The sequence below is a fragment of the Carassius gibelio genome, chromosome B4, assembly GCF_023724105.1.
Source record: "Carassius gibelio isolate Cgi1373 ecotype wild population from Czech Republic chromosome B4, carGib1.2-hapl.c, whole genome shotgun sequence".
Lineage (NCBI taxonomy): Eukaryota > Metazoa > Chordata > Actinopteri > Cypriniformes > Cyprinidae > Carassius > Carassius gibelio.
The window spans coordinates 16,956,771-16,973,239 of NC_068399.1; the positions used below are offsets into that span (position 1 = coordinate 16,956,771).

Sequence of the window (16,469 nt, forward strand, 5' to 3'; positions counted from 1 at the left end):
CAATACAACAGTATTTTATTATTTTCTTTACACTCTGATTACACTACATAAATTCTAGCTGGAAAAAAACAACTGAAGTACTGTTAGATTGCTAAATATATGTGCTAAGTTATTTAGTTACTGTACTTTTTCCCCAACACTGCAAGTTGCATACAGTTTGGGTCAAGTACATGTGGAGCCAAAACTTCAATAATCACTGATATCAACAGAAGCATTAATAACCAGTATTTTCCATCACATTTAGGTTTGTTGAATCCATCAGGGATGTTCAGCTTGTCTAACCGTCTAATATCCCTGATCTGAGATCTTTAATGTTTCATCAGCACCACATGTTTTGACCCTGGTGTTTCTTACCAGATCTCTCACCACCATCCAAAGACTCGAACGTTTCTTTCACTTTAACCCGCATGACAGTCCTTCATATATTATTTTATATCAGATTCCGTTTATAATGCAAATGTTACATTTAATTCCACTTTTGTGGTCTTTAAAGCTCTGTACTGAAAGTGCTTGTAAGATGTCTAGCATGCATGTGTGTGGTGTACAGCAAGTCCAAAAGAGTAAGAAAAGACCACTAAGATGTTGCAATCCTAGACTGTTTGTATTTGTGTCCACTAACATTTGAATTTATACTGATCAGCACCTTCAATGAAGAAGTCTGCTGATACAAAAGCTACCCCTATAAAAGGTATTGTATGACAACGGAGGACAGAGTTTTGTGTGTTTTGTGTGGAGCTGTGTGTATATGTGCTTTGAGCATTTACACTTACTGTGTTTTCTCTGAAGCTTTAATAATGTGGCATTCAGTCATTCAGGGCGCATTGCTGAATCTGTTCCTGTTGCAAAACAACAAATCTTCTGCAATAATTAAAGCATAGCTTTTCTCTGTGTATTGCAAAATGCTCATGGGTTTCACTGGCAAGCCAAAATATAACCTCACACTTCCTTCCATCCACACGTGTGTTGCTTCATGGCCCAGCGGGCCATCAGATAAGCTTGTGGTTGTATACATATCGCTTCTGCCTTGCAAAACACACTCTTATCCTCACATGTATACACAGCCACAACAAAGTCACATACCATTCCTGTCATGTTTGTCCAAGACACTGGCAAACACTCCCAGCATTCCATCTTTTCTTTGTAAGTGGGTTCACGTTGAATTGAAAATTCATGTGTGCATGCTGTGTTTGGTCTACGGCTGGAAATGGAGTTCAGTGATAGGTTGGTGTATGTGTCAATCACACCTTTATTTCAGATAAAGATGATGATGTCACCGCCAGCACTCCATCACCTCCACCTCCAGCAGGTTGGTAACCATGACGACCCCTCCTCATCAAAACACTGTTTACACTTTTGAACTAATGTTGTTGCGATCAAAAAAAAAGTATGCTTTTGAAATTCAAAATGCAAATACTTTGGGAGAATTTCAATAAAACCAAATGAAGACCGGACTAATTAAAGAGTAATATTTACAGCTCCAGATGAAACTCGCAAAGGAACGTATGTGCAAAAACACATGCACTCCATGTTTGTGATTTTTGCCTGATTCCTACAAGCATTTAGACCCTTTATATAATATATCATCATATCTATATAAAGGGAGGGATACAGTGTATACAGTATTTATACACATAATGCTTGTACAGAAATGCATAATTCATATTTTTGCATATAATACATGTTTTGTATTGTAAATTTAAAGTAAAATAAAAAAAAACGTAAAATTGAGGAAAAAAGGGAATTAAAGGAAGAAAATTCATTAATTACTTGCAGCAATTTCTTAAAATGAACTTTTCATAATTAACTTGTTTTAGGTCAGTAAACAGCCCTTCACTTGGCTAAAACAGATACTCATAATACATAATATTTTGTTTTCTTTCAACAGAGGATGGCAGCACTCCCAAGAAACTTTCTATTGACCTCCCTAGTAAGAGTCTTTCACTAATGAATGCCCCCTCTTACTTTCTACCCAGAGATATGTTTATTTTTAGACTATATGTGAATATTAATTTGTGCAAAACAGGTTGAAGATGAATACAGTTATTTACAGTAGAGCCTTGCCCTTTCAATTTACATTTACATCCAGTGTAACGCTCTCCAACACAAAATTCCGAATAATTCCATCATTTATTTCACCATAAAATATTTGTATGACATCAGCGTTGCGATAACATTATAATACAGTAGTTTTTAGAATATTCTAACATACATTTATCATATTTTAGAAAGAAAGACAGACTTTATATCTTAAGTAATTCAAATTAGGCTAACAATTGTACTGTATGTAAATATAGAAATATTCGAAGCACAAAGTTTCCTGAAAAGACAACTGAACTTGTATGGAACGACGCATCCACTGCGTCATATTCCCAAAATAGAGTGCCATTAACAATCTGTTCCTGATTTCTGTACATGTTTTATATGTGGAATTGTGTGCCATTGTGTGTTACAGTGTGTTGGCCGCAATGGACTTTACAGTAATATTTCTTATAATATGCTGTAAATTTGTCTCTGTCTCTGTTTAGATGATAGCGACCCTGAGTCAACCAGGGGGAGGAAAGACTCAGGTAATTCTATAACTACTGTAGATGCATTAACTGATCCCTAGAAGCCACAAACACTTTCTGCAACAGGAATACGTTTAGTGATAAGACGCTTTCTAGTGCCTAATTTTCCCACAATGGACAGCCAAATGATACCGGCACGTGTGTACATTTGGCCAGAGCGGTGTCGTAATCCCAAACCCCACTTTGAAAGAAACTTGAGGGGTTTTGGAGATCATCTGCCACCCTCCATGGGAAAATGAATGGCACGGGTCATAATACAATATTATTTGGTGAAGATTTAATCTCATCATCGATCATTGACTAAAAGCATCTGTGGAATCTCACTGAGCGATCTGAATATTTTCCGAAATGTTTTTGCTACACAATGTATATTTTCATATGTTAACCGATTCTCTCTTTTCCCTCTTAAAGGTCATTGTTCAGTGTCTTATATGCTTTCCATGTTGCTTTGTGGCGGCAATGTGTGTTTGTTGAGTACTTGTGTGCGTGCGTGTCTGTTAAAACAACTGGATGATTGGAAGATACATGCATTTCAAATATTTTATAATAACTTTCATTAAGAAATTTGACGCATATAGAAATATGAATAGTTAAATGTGCACTACTGTTATTACCTATGAAGTATTACAATATGCTAATAAAAATGAAAGTTATTATAAAGTAACCAAAAATGTACGAGTGGGGTAAGAGTGTTCTGTTTCCTAATTGGTCAGTGTGGTCTCTGGGGGACGGCCAGCCTCCCGAGGAGCTCGACAAACAGATTGATACTCCGCCGCTCTCGATCCTGTTGATTGAAAAGCCTCAGAGTGGTTCCATCAATGTTGGTCAGTATTTGCAGCTTTTATTTCAGGCTCTCATGCACATCTTTTAGATCTCGCAGCATTTATTCAACGAAACCATTTATTATATTGTTTGAAAGGTGGAGACATCTCCTTCGTTGCTAAGGTGGAGGCCAAAGACTTGCTTCGTAAACCAACCATTAAGTGGTTCAAAGGCAAGTGGATGGATCTGGCTAGCAAGACTGGGAAGCATCTGCAGCTTAAAGAATCTTTCGATCGCTTCACCAAGGTGATCCCACTCAAAGAATGTGTAGTGTGGAGAAGCATTTGCATAACTTTCCTATTCTTCTATTAATATTTGGGATTGATTTCCTCTCTGCTGTAGATCCACACCTTTGAGATGCACATTATAAAGGCGAAGGAGAACTATGCAGGGAATTACAGATGTGAGGTCACCTACAAAGACAAATTTGATAGCTGCTCTTTTGACCTGGAGGTCAAAGGTTTGTTTTCCGATTCAACACGACAGACACATAATCAAAGACACCAATGCTACCGTTCAAAAGTATGATTTTAAATGAAATTGATCAAAAGTGACTGTGGAGACTTAATACAAGTACCGACGGCTGAAAATCAGTTCTGCATCACAGGAGTAGATTACATTTAAAAAATAAATACAAATAGAAAAAAGCCATTTATTAAAAAATTGCACAACATTACTGTTTTTTACTCTATTTTATAATCAAATACATGCAGTCTTGGTGATCATAAGAGAAAAAAAAACATTTAAAAAAAGACAAAAACTTACTGAACGGTAGTGTACATTTTAATCTCTATGCTGTGTTTAATTTATTTCTTTTCTATTTCTGCTATTTTTTCCCCAGAGGTCTCAGATGGTTCTCAAAACATTGACATCCGCTCAGCTTTCAAAAGAAGGTAAAGGGAGAGCATCCTCCCTGGAAATTATTTTTATTAAGAGAAATGTATAGCAATGTAAAAAAAAAAAAAATAGTGATAAAATCAACAGCAATAATAAATTATAATCTTACTTTATGGTATGAGATAATTTTTTTAATTCTCTGCATTATCAAGCATTTTATTTATTTATTTTATAGAAATTATGTTACGATATCATTCAGAATGAAAAGTAGATCATACTTGATATTTGAAAATCTTAAAATATCACTTTCCAGGAGAAATGTTGCATCAAAATGCCAGAAGATCTTCTCAGTGAATGTTTACTCAATCAAACCAGGACTTCTGTTCCAGTAATCCTTAACAAACCGATGTACATAAACATGGTTTGTTGAAGGACTGGGTTACCAGAAAGTTCTCAGTTAACCATTTTGTCAAAAAATATTTACCACCAAATCCACCCGTCGTCCAAACCAATGTGTTGAACTGTTCAAAGGCCAACGCTTGCACCGGGAACTTCCACCCCAACAATGTGTCAGAAAGAAACGCAAACTATCCAAGCTCATACTGTTCTCCCAAAGTACCATTGGGAGAATCAGTCATGAGACCACTAGGAGCTTGTGCACAAATCAGTTCGCCCAACGCCAGTGCTATTGCATTCGGTCGTGAGGCGAAAGGCTCTTGTGTACACCTCAATCCTACATTCGTGCGGATGCAGAGATTGCAGGCTTTTGCGTTGTTCTTTTAGCATTGTTTGATTCTGATGTTTGTGACTTTTCTGATTCAGTTTCCATTAATCTCTTGTGAACAACAGCAGTGAAGGCCAAGACGATGCAGGCGAGCTTGACTTTAGTGGGCTTCTCAAACATAGGTGAGAACTCCAGTCTGGTCCCCCACTAGGACCAATTCTTTTTTATTTTTTGTCCTTTTTTATCTTAAGCCCTGACAGGGGTGTCTTTTTCTTCATACTCGATTTTACACTGTTGTTAAAATCCAACAGTATAAACGCTTTCTTAATAATATTTTTTATTGCAACAAGGCAACTACTCTTCTTTTAAAATGCATAAGACAGTATTTGTGTGCCATTATTATCAATAATAATACACACTTTGGCATATAAATAAGACTGCATAAATGTGTTGCAAACATAAATGAAATACTGGATTCACACACAGTATCTTCATATACACAATCTTCATTTTTGGTTTTTGCCTCTAGAAGCATCGTTTTTCATGAGGTTCTGCTTTGTTGTTAGTTAATATCAGAAGTTAAACTCCTGCATAATGGAAAAAAAAGAAATCTTGGCTTGTCTCTTTTCTTCTTCCCTACGCTTTCAGACAAGGCAGGTTAGTATCGTAGGTAATTAATCGATTAGAGGTTATCACCGGTAAGTAATATAATCCTCTAGCTTCCCAAGCATGACCTGAACGGGAACTGTATAAGCAAGAGTGTTGGCCTACTGTAGTCCGGTAACACTTTATTTAAAGACAGCGTTCATAAAAGATTCAGCAACGCTCTGAAATGATGGAAACAACCTTTCCAAGGTCAGAACCGGATGGAAAGGGAATGTTTTCCACTCATTTACGAGTTGTTGATGGACCACTTCTACATGAAGCTGTGAAATAGTGTTATCACTACTTTTGTTCATGGAATTTTGATTTATACTCGAGAAACAAGGCACACAACTGCAACCGCAAACTCTCAGTGTTCTTAATACTTGCCTGAACGACTGCAGATTTGAAACACACATTAAAACATGAAAATAATCATGTGACCTCCAGACATTCAGGGAAATGTCTGTGTAAGAAGAGGGCTGAATGACAAAAACTGATGATGACTAATTTAACCGTCTCACACCCTGATCATTAACGACTGTGATCATGTATAACACCAATATTCACTCCTAATAACAAACATTGACTTCTAACCCTAATATAAAAGAAAACAAATATATTGCAGATGTGTTTAGACAGGACTCCTGCAAAGAGATGGGTACAGTTTAAGCTATAGGACAGAGTCAATAGAATACTATTAATGAATGAAGAATAGTAATTAAGGCTGTCCATCAAATCTCTATCTATCTATCTATCTATCTATCTATCTATCTATCTATCTATCTATCTATCTATCTATCTATCGATCAATAATTATATTTTTTTGTCCATTGTTTTCATTGTTGGTTTATGTATATATGAATTACACCAACAATAAAACAAAATGCTTGCGTAATACTTGCATAATTCTGTACTCTAGACATGTTTTTATTGTTGGTTTATTTACTTTGTGCCACGTTAAGTTAGTTAAACCTTTAAAACACATTTTGAGACCTGTACGAAATTAATTTTACATAGACAGCCCTAATTATAAATCTTCCTAATCATTATAATGCACCAAGACAAATGTCACACTTCTCTTTTAGTAAATGATTTTAGTCTGTTGATCCATCATGAGCACGATCATGTGTTAACCACATGATAACACAACCCCCCCCCCCCCCTCCCCCTTTTTTTACTGACCTTATCCTTTCCGAACATAGTTCAATTGAAAAGTAGTACTGCAGCTCCTCACTAAATTCTGGTCCCCAGTCATAAACACACAACCATCCCTTCCTTGATCATTTCAACCCCTGTGTAGCTAAAATCTAGTGAAGCATCTCTCCCTGTAACAGGTTACCATGACATAGGCAGGTTATCCAGCCCATCTCTTTGTGTGACATGTCTTGAGGAACTAGAGAAAAGGAAGAAAATAGTGGAACATTCATCATTCTCTTCTCATAGTAAAGCCTATGAACATTCCTACATAGTGATCTGGTTCCTCAACACATGACGGAGAACCCTAGCCATGACCTCTGACCTCTTACTGCTCTGTGATGTCAGGGAGCACAAGCAAGAGGAAGTTCCTGAGGTGGATGTGTGGGAGATTTTGAAAAACGCCCGACCGGATGAATATGAGAAGATTGCTTTCATGTATGGCATCACCGATCTCAGAGGCCTGCTGAAAAGACTGAAGAAAACCAAAAAGGAAGAGAAAAAGAGTGAAGGTGCTGATTTCAACTCTTTTAGATGATTATTTTGCTTGATAAGTGTGCAGTATTCAGTTCACATTTGAAATGTATAATTCTTCAGTTGAAACACTGTTAATCATCTGCACTGAATATTTGGCTTACAATCATTCTCAGGCCATGCTAGGATGTAGTTTTTTGTTTTTGTTTTTTGTTTTTATCATAGCAGATTTGCAGAAATTTAGCATTACGTCACTTGCACACAAATGGATCCTCTGCAGTGAATGGGTGCCGTCAGAATGAGAGTCCAAACAACTGATAAAAACATCACAATAATCATTAGATGCCAGTCTATCAATTAACAACTTGTGAAGTGAAAAACGGTGTGCTTGTAAGAAACATAAAGGCATTAATTGATGGACTGGAGTTGGTTTATTTACTTGTGGATTATTGTGATTTTTTTTTTTTTATTATCAGCTGTTTGGACTCTCATTCTGATGGCACCCATTCACTGCAGAGGATCCACTGTTGACTAAGTGATGTAATGCTAAATTTCTTAATCTGTTTTAATGAAGAAAAAAGTCATCTACATCTTTGATGGCCTGAGGGTGTATTATCAGTAATTTTTCATTTATGGGTGAACTATTCCTTTAACTCTCCACTGCAGCATTTGCCAAGAGATTGGAACCTGCGTATCAGGTGGACAAAGGCGGAAAGATCCGGTTAGTTGTGGACCTTGCTGACCCGACCGTGGAGTTAAAATGGTACAAGAATGGACAAGAGATCCGCCCTACTCCAAAGTATGTCACCTCCTACAACTCCATTAAGAGACACGCTCTGTATAAACCAACCTGCTTAAACCCTTCATTTATTGTGTTCTTTAGCTTACTGGTCACAGGGGATGCAGAAATGACTCTGTTTGCAGCAAACACACTTGCCACACACAACTGACCATCAGCATTTCATACCCGGCAAACACGCAACGTTCTTCAAACATTAATCTGTGCCATATGGGAACTTCCAGAAATGTTTAAAGGACGTTATGTGATTGAAGGCCAATGTGAAGCTCTTGAGCTACATTTGAAGTTTTAAATGTAGTGTACAGTGAATGATTAACAACAGGAAACTGTACAGGAAAAAGGCACCAACCCCCTCACAGGACTTTAACAGAGTTGCAAAAGCTGCCTGAAACGTGTACAATAAATGTATATTTACCTCTAATGCTCTGGAGAAATATGTCATGGTAATATTATTATAATACAGTTTATTTTATAAGACAAAATAAACTTTACACAAAAATATTGTTTTGTTATCATTTGTAGCCTTGTAATAAATAACATTTTAAAACAAAATATTTTGCAATAATGTGTTTTAAAATAATTTATCAAAAGAACTAAAACACACTTTTTTATCTTATTTTTAAGACAATGTTTAATGCTAAGGAGTAAATAAAGTGTTTAATTTCTGTAACAGTATTCATGTTGCTTAATTTATTAATAATTGTAAAAGTTATTTGAAAATGAAGGAAAAGCATATGAACCCTCTTCTCAATGGTTCTTCAGAGCAACTAAATTAAAGCCATTTGGGTGGTCGGTGCAGTTTTCTGGTTGCTTATCTTCAATGATGTCTATCCCAGTGTTCCCTGCTTTTTGGAGGACTCTCTCTTTTTCTTCTTCCTACTTTACTCTTTCACTTTCTCTCTATAAACAGTAACTGTAACACTAACAGCTCTTCCAGACCCGTTTGATCCAGGCATGATGTCTATCTGTCCTTTCTGTCTGTTATGCAATGGTGATTCCACCTGTCTGCCATATCCTCCACTTCCACCTTCTCCATCCTGTGCTCCGGCTGTTCTGGCTCCTCTGTTCACCATAAAGTAATAGGAAGTAAGTCAGCCAGTCCTCGAGACTGTCTTGTATATCTGAACCAAAGGAGTAAACGCATTTCTGCTGTATGGGTCTGTTCAGATGCTTTCAGTGCCATGTTGTATGTACAGTATAATATATTGCATATGTTGAATGGAATAACAAACTATGAGTAATCCAGTAATCACAAGCAAGAATGTTATTATCAACACACATAACTTAGACACAATAAGGCCAGTTAATTTGTCTGTATTTTCTCTGCCAATGAAGAAAGTTCCAAAACAAGCCAGTGACTTCCAGTAACTAATGAATTGATTGTGCAGGTATATCTTTGAGCACAAAGGCACTCAACGGATAATGGTAATTAACAACTGTCAGATAAACGACGATGCTGCCTACTCAGTCACTGCAGGAGAAGAGAAGTGCACCACTGAACTGTTTGTGAAAGGTAAGCCTACGATTTCATGCTCAAAAAGTGTCAGAACTGATAAATGCTGTTTTTTTATAACAACTTTCCTGAACTCTGCCTGCCAATGATTTGATGATGTCCTCCTTTTGTTCTCCTATGTAGAACTGCCTGTGAACATAGTGAAACAGCTGGAGCCTGTAAAAACTACAGTGAATGAGAGAATTGAATTGGAGTGTGAAGTGTCCGAGGAAGGAGCCAAAGTTAAATGGTATGTGCAATGGAAATTTCAGGTGTTTAATACCCAATTTTTGTGTTAAACAAGCAAAGCAAATTGACATCACCTCTTTGCTGACTGTCTGGTACAGGATGAAGAATGGGGTGGAGGTCCCCACAGGGGTACGCTCACGGTACCGCGTGAAAAGCGAGGGGACCAAACACTGGCTGATCATTGACGATGCTACAAAGGACGACACTGGCACCTACTCCCTGATGGCCACCGGGGGCACCACTGAAGCTCACGTTCAAGTTGAACGTATGATAATTTTGCTATTTGACAGTGACATTTGCCTTAAGGAACTTTCTAAATCTATTTGAATTAAAAAGAAAAGCATCTTTATTTCACCCTTTTTTTATACATTTTTGTCATTTCTTTTGCTTCCTGTTACCTGCCACTGGATGATTCAGTGAAGCCTCTGAAGATTTTAATGGATCTACAGAGTGTGAGAGTGTTGTTGGGTCAACCTCTCAAATTGAACTGTGAGATTTACCCTGGAAACGTCCCAGGCCGCTGGTACAAGAATGGCCAGCTGATCCAGCCTAGCGAACGACTCACCATTATACACAGAACCAAGTACACCAATTTACTCATTCAATACTAATCCCAATCAACTCCACAATTAAATCTTCACAACACAACGGAAACAAGCCACAACACAACATAATTAGCACAACACAACGCAAACAAGCCACAACGATACAAAATTAGCACAACACAATAGAAACAAGCCAGAACACAACATAATTAGCACAACACAACGCACAACACAACGCAAACAAGCCACAACGATACGAAATTAGCACAACACAATAGAAACAAGCCACAGCACAACATAATTAGCACAACACAACGCAAACAAGCCACAACGATACGAAATTAGCACAACACAATAGAAACAAGCCACAACACAACATAATTAGCACAACACAATGCAAACAAGCCACAACGATACGAAATTAGCACAACACAATAGAAACAAGCCACAACACAACATAATTAGCACAACACAATGCAAACAAGCCACAACGATACGAAATTAGCACAACACAATAGAAACAAGCCACAACACAACATAATTAGCACAACGCAAACAAGCCACAACGATACGAAATTAGCACAACACAATAGAAACAAGCCAGAACACAACATAATTAGCACAACACAACGAAACAAGCCACAACGATACGAAATTAGCACAACACAATAGAAACAAGCCACAACACAACATAATTAGCACAACACAATGCAAACAAGCCACAACGATACGAAATTAGCACAACACAATAGAAACAAGCCACAGCACAACATAATTAGCACAACACAACGCAAACAAGCCACAACGATACAAAATTAGAACAACACAATAGAAACAAGCCACAGCACAACATAATTAGCACAACACAACGCAAACAAGCCACAACGATACAAAATTAGAACAACACAATAGAAACAAGCCACAACACAACATAATTAGCACAACACAACGCAAACAAGCCACAACGATACGAAATTAGCACAACACAATAGAAACAAGCCAGAACACAACATAATTAGCACAACGCAAACAAGCCACAACGATACGAAATTAGCACAACACAATAGAAACAAGCCAGAACACAGTGGAATTAGACAATATAATGAAATAGTCATTTTTGTTGTGTTGTGGAGATTACGTTATGTCGCGAACTACCTGGTCACCCTATATAACTCACGAGCCGGACTTCTCATTTTACTTCTAACAACCCAGAATTGTGAGGAAAAAGTCAAAATTATAAGTTGTGAGAAAAATTTTGAAATAAAAATACACAATTACTTTTTTGTTTGTTTATTTGTTTTTTGTTTTTATTCTGTTGTGGAAATTGGCTTCCTTATATTTATTTTTCATTTGTGCTTTCTTTCAACTTTTAGGAATCACAGCCTTGACATTGAGAGCTCCACTATTCATGATGCCGGCGACTATACCTTTGTTCCTGAGGGATACACACAGACGCTGTCTGCCAAAGTGCACATCATAGGTACAGCAACAACCTAAAAGTTCTCTAATGCATATCATATTTATGCTAATAAGCTCTCTCAAAAATGCCATTTGGGTCAACTCCGCAGATCCTCCCAGGGTGCATTTAGAGGCACTGAATGCCCAGGACAACACAGTGACCATTGTGGCTGGAAACAAACTCCGGCTGGAGATCCCTATAAGTGGAGAACCAGCACCCAGAGTCGTGTGGATGAAGGGAGAACGGGTGAGTAGAAAAACTAAAATTAGATAAACTAAAAAAAATGAATATATAACACCTGCATTAAACTGGGCTAATGGGTTGTTTCAGGTCATCCTTGACTCAGGAAACCGGGTTCGTGCAGAGACGTTTGCAGATCACACCTGCCTCACTATTGATATCGCAGAAAGAGAAGATACCGGAAACTACAAGATCGTCCTTCAGAACGAAGCTGGAGAAGACACAGCTAGTGTTAAAATCAAAGTTGTAGGTAAGACACTTTACCCTGAAAAAACAATGTTTGTTTGGGTAATGGCATAGTAAATTGTACCATATTTAATTTTATCTAGATATCCCAGATGCCCCTGAGGCTCCTCTGGTTACTGATGTGGGTGGAGACTGGTGCACTATGACATGGGAGCCGCCACGCTATGATGGTGGTTCCCCCATCCTTGGTAAATCAACTTCCTGTGCTTAAAAATGCATCATATTGATATTTTAGCAGCCTGCTAATTTTAGGTTTTGAGTTATTTTTTTATTTTTTTTTAATTACTTTACCTTTTTGTGGTGAAAACAGTAAAAATTTGAAATATGTGAAACTATTTTTTATTTTATATATATTTGTTTTCTATTTTAATATATTTTAAAATATAATTTATTACTGTGATAACAAAGCTGAATTTTAACAGCCATTACTCCAGTCTTCAGTGTCACATGATCATTTGGAAATCAGTCTAATATGCTGAATTGGTGTTCAAAGAACTTTATTATTATTGTTAAAAACTGATGTGTTGAAGAATATTTTTGTGGACATTTTTTTGCATTCTTTAAAAATAGAAAGCTTAAAATAAAACTTTTAAGTCTTTGCTGTCAAAAAATACCAATTGTATAAATACATGTAGCAATAATAATTACTACACAACTAAAAATAGAAAGAGGAAAAATACAGACAAAAAAAATTGCCATCTAATGCTAAGGAAATATAATAAATCATGTATCTAAGGATGCATTTGAAAAATATATTTTTACGGTTATTTTAGAAGAAATTATGCAGAGAATATAACATCACATTGTAATAAAACACATTTTCCCTAATCCTCTAAAATAAGATATAACTTCCAGAACTCAAAACTTTACTTTAGCATTCTAAATAGATCTCTGTGGATATATATATATATATATATAATAAAAAATGACCCCATTAAAGATGCAGTTGAGAATTAGAAGCTCTTATTAGCGTAACATTAATATGCATCATTTAGTAATTCAGTTCATTAATGTGAAGTGAATTCATGCTTTTGTTGACATATAATACAGGATATTTCATTGAGCGAAAGAAGAAACAGAGCTCTCGATGGATGAGGCTGAACTTCGACCTTTGCAAAGAGACCACCTTCGAGCCAAAAAAGATGATTGAAGGTGTGCCATACGAGGTGCGAATCTTTGCGGTTAACGCTATCGGCGTCTCCAAACCCAGTGAACCCTCCAAACCTTTCATTCCCCTGGGTGAGTACCCCAGTGGCCCATCTGAATTATCAATGGGATTTTGTGTCTCTTCAAATCAGTTATGTCATGAACGCTGTGTCTATTATGTAACATAACACACAGCATGTTCATTTACACATATCCCATTGAGTGAGACAAAGACACCAGAGCTTTTCCGTTCCCTTTGCTGTGCAACAGGTGTTGATGTGCCTACGCCAGCATCCAAAACATTCGGTCTGTGACCTTCAGAGGACAGGCCTGAGATTTAGAACTGAGTAGGACTTTATAATGGCTGCCAAACCATCTGCAGATTATAATGTTATGAGATCAGACACAGCCTCTGCTTCAGTCACAGCTAAGACATGAAGAGTTGCGTGAGAATAGAAGAGTCAAGGCTAACGAGAAACCCTTGTGAAATGCATGAAATACCAGTGAGATATGAGAGATCTCACTGGTATCTCACTGGCATTTGTGTTTTGTAATATTTGTAATATTAGTGAATAATGAACAAATACAGAAAAATAAGAATTTATAAATGGTATAAATTGTTCCTTCAACCAGAAAGATCTAAAGCTTGATTTTAAATAACGTAGGGTCACAATGGCAATAGTGTAACATATAGATTTAATAGTTTTTTCAGTGTATTAAACACTTTTGAATGTGGGAGTCAAGCTCAATTTAATAATCAAAATAAAAAGAGAAAACAAATAGAAATCATGTATGTATGCACGTAATTATTTATTTTTGTGGATTCAGGGAAATTATGGGAAATATTGGCTGTAAACATCCAGTAACACCAATTATTATACTATTCAAAACAAACCGAGAAAGAAATATATAGAAAAAAATGAACTTGTGCATCTAAGTTTGAAGCTAAGAAATATATATTTTTATATATTTCAGAACAAATTCTGCAAAAAATATTAACATGAAAAAAGGATGCATTTAAACAATGTCTTGAGAGTTTATCAAACACTCTTCAATGAGGGAATCATGGTTTAATTAACAAAATTAAGGGGGAAAAAATGAAATTGTTAATGTAATAATATTTTTAGCGCAAATATATTGTTTGAATACATGCAGTAACCAATTATTACATAATTAAAAAGTAAAAAGAGAAAAATGTGGTGGAAAAAATAAGCATCTAAGGCTGAATTTGAGAAAAAATATATATTTCACACATTTAATCTGCAGAAATATTGGCCAAAAACATTCAGATAACACTTATTATTACATTTATCTGAAATACATGCAAATAAAAATAGGTAAGCCCATTTTTAAACAATATAAATCATGTAAAAAATATTATTACAGTTATTATTTTACAACAAATTATGCAAAGAATATTAACTGAAAAAAATCAAGACTTGCGACATTTATCAAAACTAAATAGGGAAAAACAAAAATTGGAAATTATATAACTATGGATGCTTTTAAACATTTTTTATACTAGTTATTCTACAAAAAGTTGTCAAATGTCTAGAAAACGAATCACTTCCTTCATTTAATGCGTTTACTAGCTGTGACAAGTGAACCGACAATGCTGGTGGTGGATGACGTCACAGATACCACAGTGACCATGAAGTGGAGACCCCCAGACACCATCGGTGCCGCTGGACTTGATGGCTACCAAGTTGAATACTGCATTGAAGGAAGTAAGACTAAAAACATTTACTGTATGCTTTGCATAAGTTGTTCTCCACTGGTAGGTTTTCATGTGTTTTTGTGCTTATACAATACTGTATTTGACAGCTGATGAATGGATACTTGCTAATAAAGAGCTGATTGAAAAAACGAGGTACACTATAACCGGTCTGCCAGTGGAGGCCAAGATCTTGGTGCGTGTCAAGGCCATAAATGCTGCTGGGGCCAGTCCTCCACGCACAACCCAACACTCCATACTGGTCAAAGAGGTTATCGGTGAGAGCCACATTTCACAGTGTATTTAAACTAATATCATATATCATTTAGAGAAATGATTTATGATTATAAAGATGTTTTAAGCCGGTTATAGAAATGCTCTCTTGTTTGTTTGGCAGAGCCTCCTAAGATTCGCATACCTCGACACTTAAAGCAGACGTTCATTCGAAAGGTTGGCGAAGTCGTCAACCTCGTCGTGCCATTTGTGGTGAGTCAACGGATCATGATATTAAACCCTCGAAAGAAATCCTCCTCTCTGGGTTACAAAAGAAAAACTTCAAAATGATTTTTATTTATACATTTTTTTTTTAGGGTAAACCAAGGCCAAAAGTCAATTGGTTGAAGGAGGGTCAGCCGATTGACCAAACCATCAACATTCGCAACTCAGACTGTGACAGCATCATGTTCATCCGCAAAGCTGAGCGCAAGCATTCTGGAAAATACGATCTGAGTGTACAAGTGGAGAATCATATCGACACGGCCACGCTGGACATTCAGATAGTCGGTTAGTTCAATAAAATGCTATTAACATTGTTATATTATTTATATTTTGAATTGGCTTTATTTTTTTATTTTTAAGTTGAAAAACATTGTTATGTGCTTTTGTCATTTTTATAAAAAAAAATGTATTTGAAAATGTATTTTTATTTCAGATTTTGAAGAAATTTTAGTATTTCAAATTAAACTTAAGTTCATTGTCATGGTGACATTTCTAATTGATCTAACAAACACACGATATTTACGTGATATTTATTTAATATTGTTTCAGATTCATTTAAATTAAGCAACAATATTTCACTTTCAGTTAACAATACCAATACTGCTAAATGCTAAATATATTGTACTAATGCTAACTATATTGCTCATAATGCTAAAACACAGAGTATCAGCAAAGTGCTTTTAAGACCAGTCATGTCACTCAGTGGCCATCTTTGAAACTGCTCCTGGGAAACTGCTCTACCAAAGAAATCTGACAACGATTTTGCTCAAATAGCGTTATGATAGCCTATTTGCTCAAATAGCCTATACGATATTTCA

At 36.2% G+C, this 16,469-nt stretch overlaps 1 protein-coding gene across 1 annotated transcript in view; it reads left to right on the forward strand.

Annotated features, from left to right (window-relative positions):
- Positions 1–16,469, forward strand: part of mybpc1 (myosin binding protein C1) — a 41,638-nt gene that overhangs the window by 12,717 nt on the left and 12,452 nt on the right. Inside the window, exons 5-28 of the mRNA XM_052554882.1 lie at positions 641–688; positions 1,256–1,306; positions 1,886–1,927; positions 2,526–2,567; positions 3,281–3,391; positions 3,487–3,635; positions 3,732–3,849; positions 4,231–4,282; positions 5,076–5,132; positions 7,138–7,301; positions 7,930–8,062; positions 9,451–9,575; positions 9,699–9,804; positions 9,902–10,068; positions 10,221–10,386; positions 11,722–11,828; positions 11,917–12,053; positions 12,138–12,297; positions 12,377–12,481; positions 13,344–13,532; positions 15,032–15,166; positions 15,264–15,431; positions 15,551–15,639; positions 15,744–15,936. Coding sequence (XP_052410842.1) covers positions 641–688; positions 1,256–1,306; positions 1,886–1,927; positions 2,526–2,567; positions 3,281–3,391; positions 3,487–3,635; positions 3,732–3,849; positions 4,231–4,282; positions 5,076–5,132; positions 7,138–7,301; positions 7,930–8,062; positions 9,451–9,575; positions 9,699–9,804; positions 9,902–10,068; positions 10,221–10,386; positions 11,722–11,828; positions 11,917–12,053; positions 12,138–12,297; positions 12,377–12,481; positions 13,344–13,532; positions 15,032–15,166; positions 15,264–15,431; positions 15,551–15,639; positions 15,744–15,936 — 2,814 coding nt within the window. The remainder of the gene's footprint in view (positions 1–640; positions 689–1,255; positions 1,307–1,885; positions 1,928–2,525; positions 2,568–3,280; positions 3,392–3,486; positions 3,636–3,731; positions 3,850–4,230; positions 4,283–5,075; positions 5,133–7,137; positions 7,302–7,929; positions 8,063–9,450; positions 9,576–9,698; positions 9,805–9,901; positions 10,069–10,220; positions 10,387–11,721; positions 11,829–11,916; positions 12,054–12,137; positions 12,298–12,376; positions 12,482–13,343; positions 13,533–15,031; positions 15,167–15,263; positions 15,432–15,550; positions 15,640–15,743; positions 15,937–16,469) is intronic.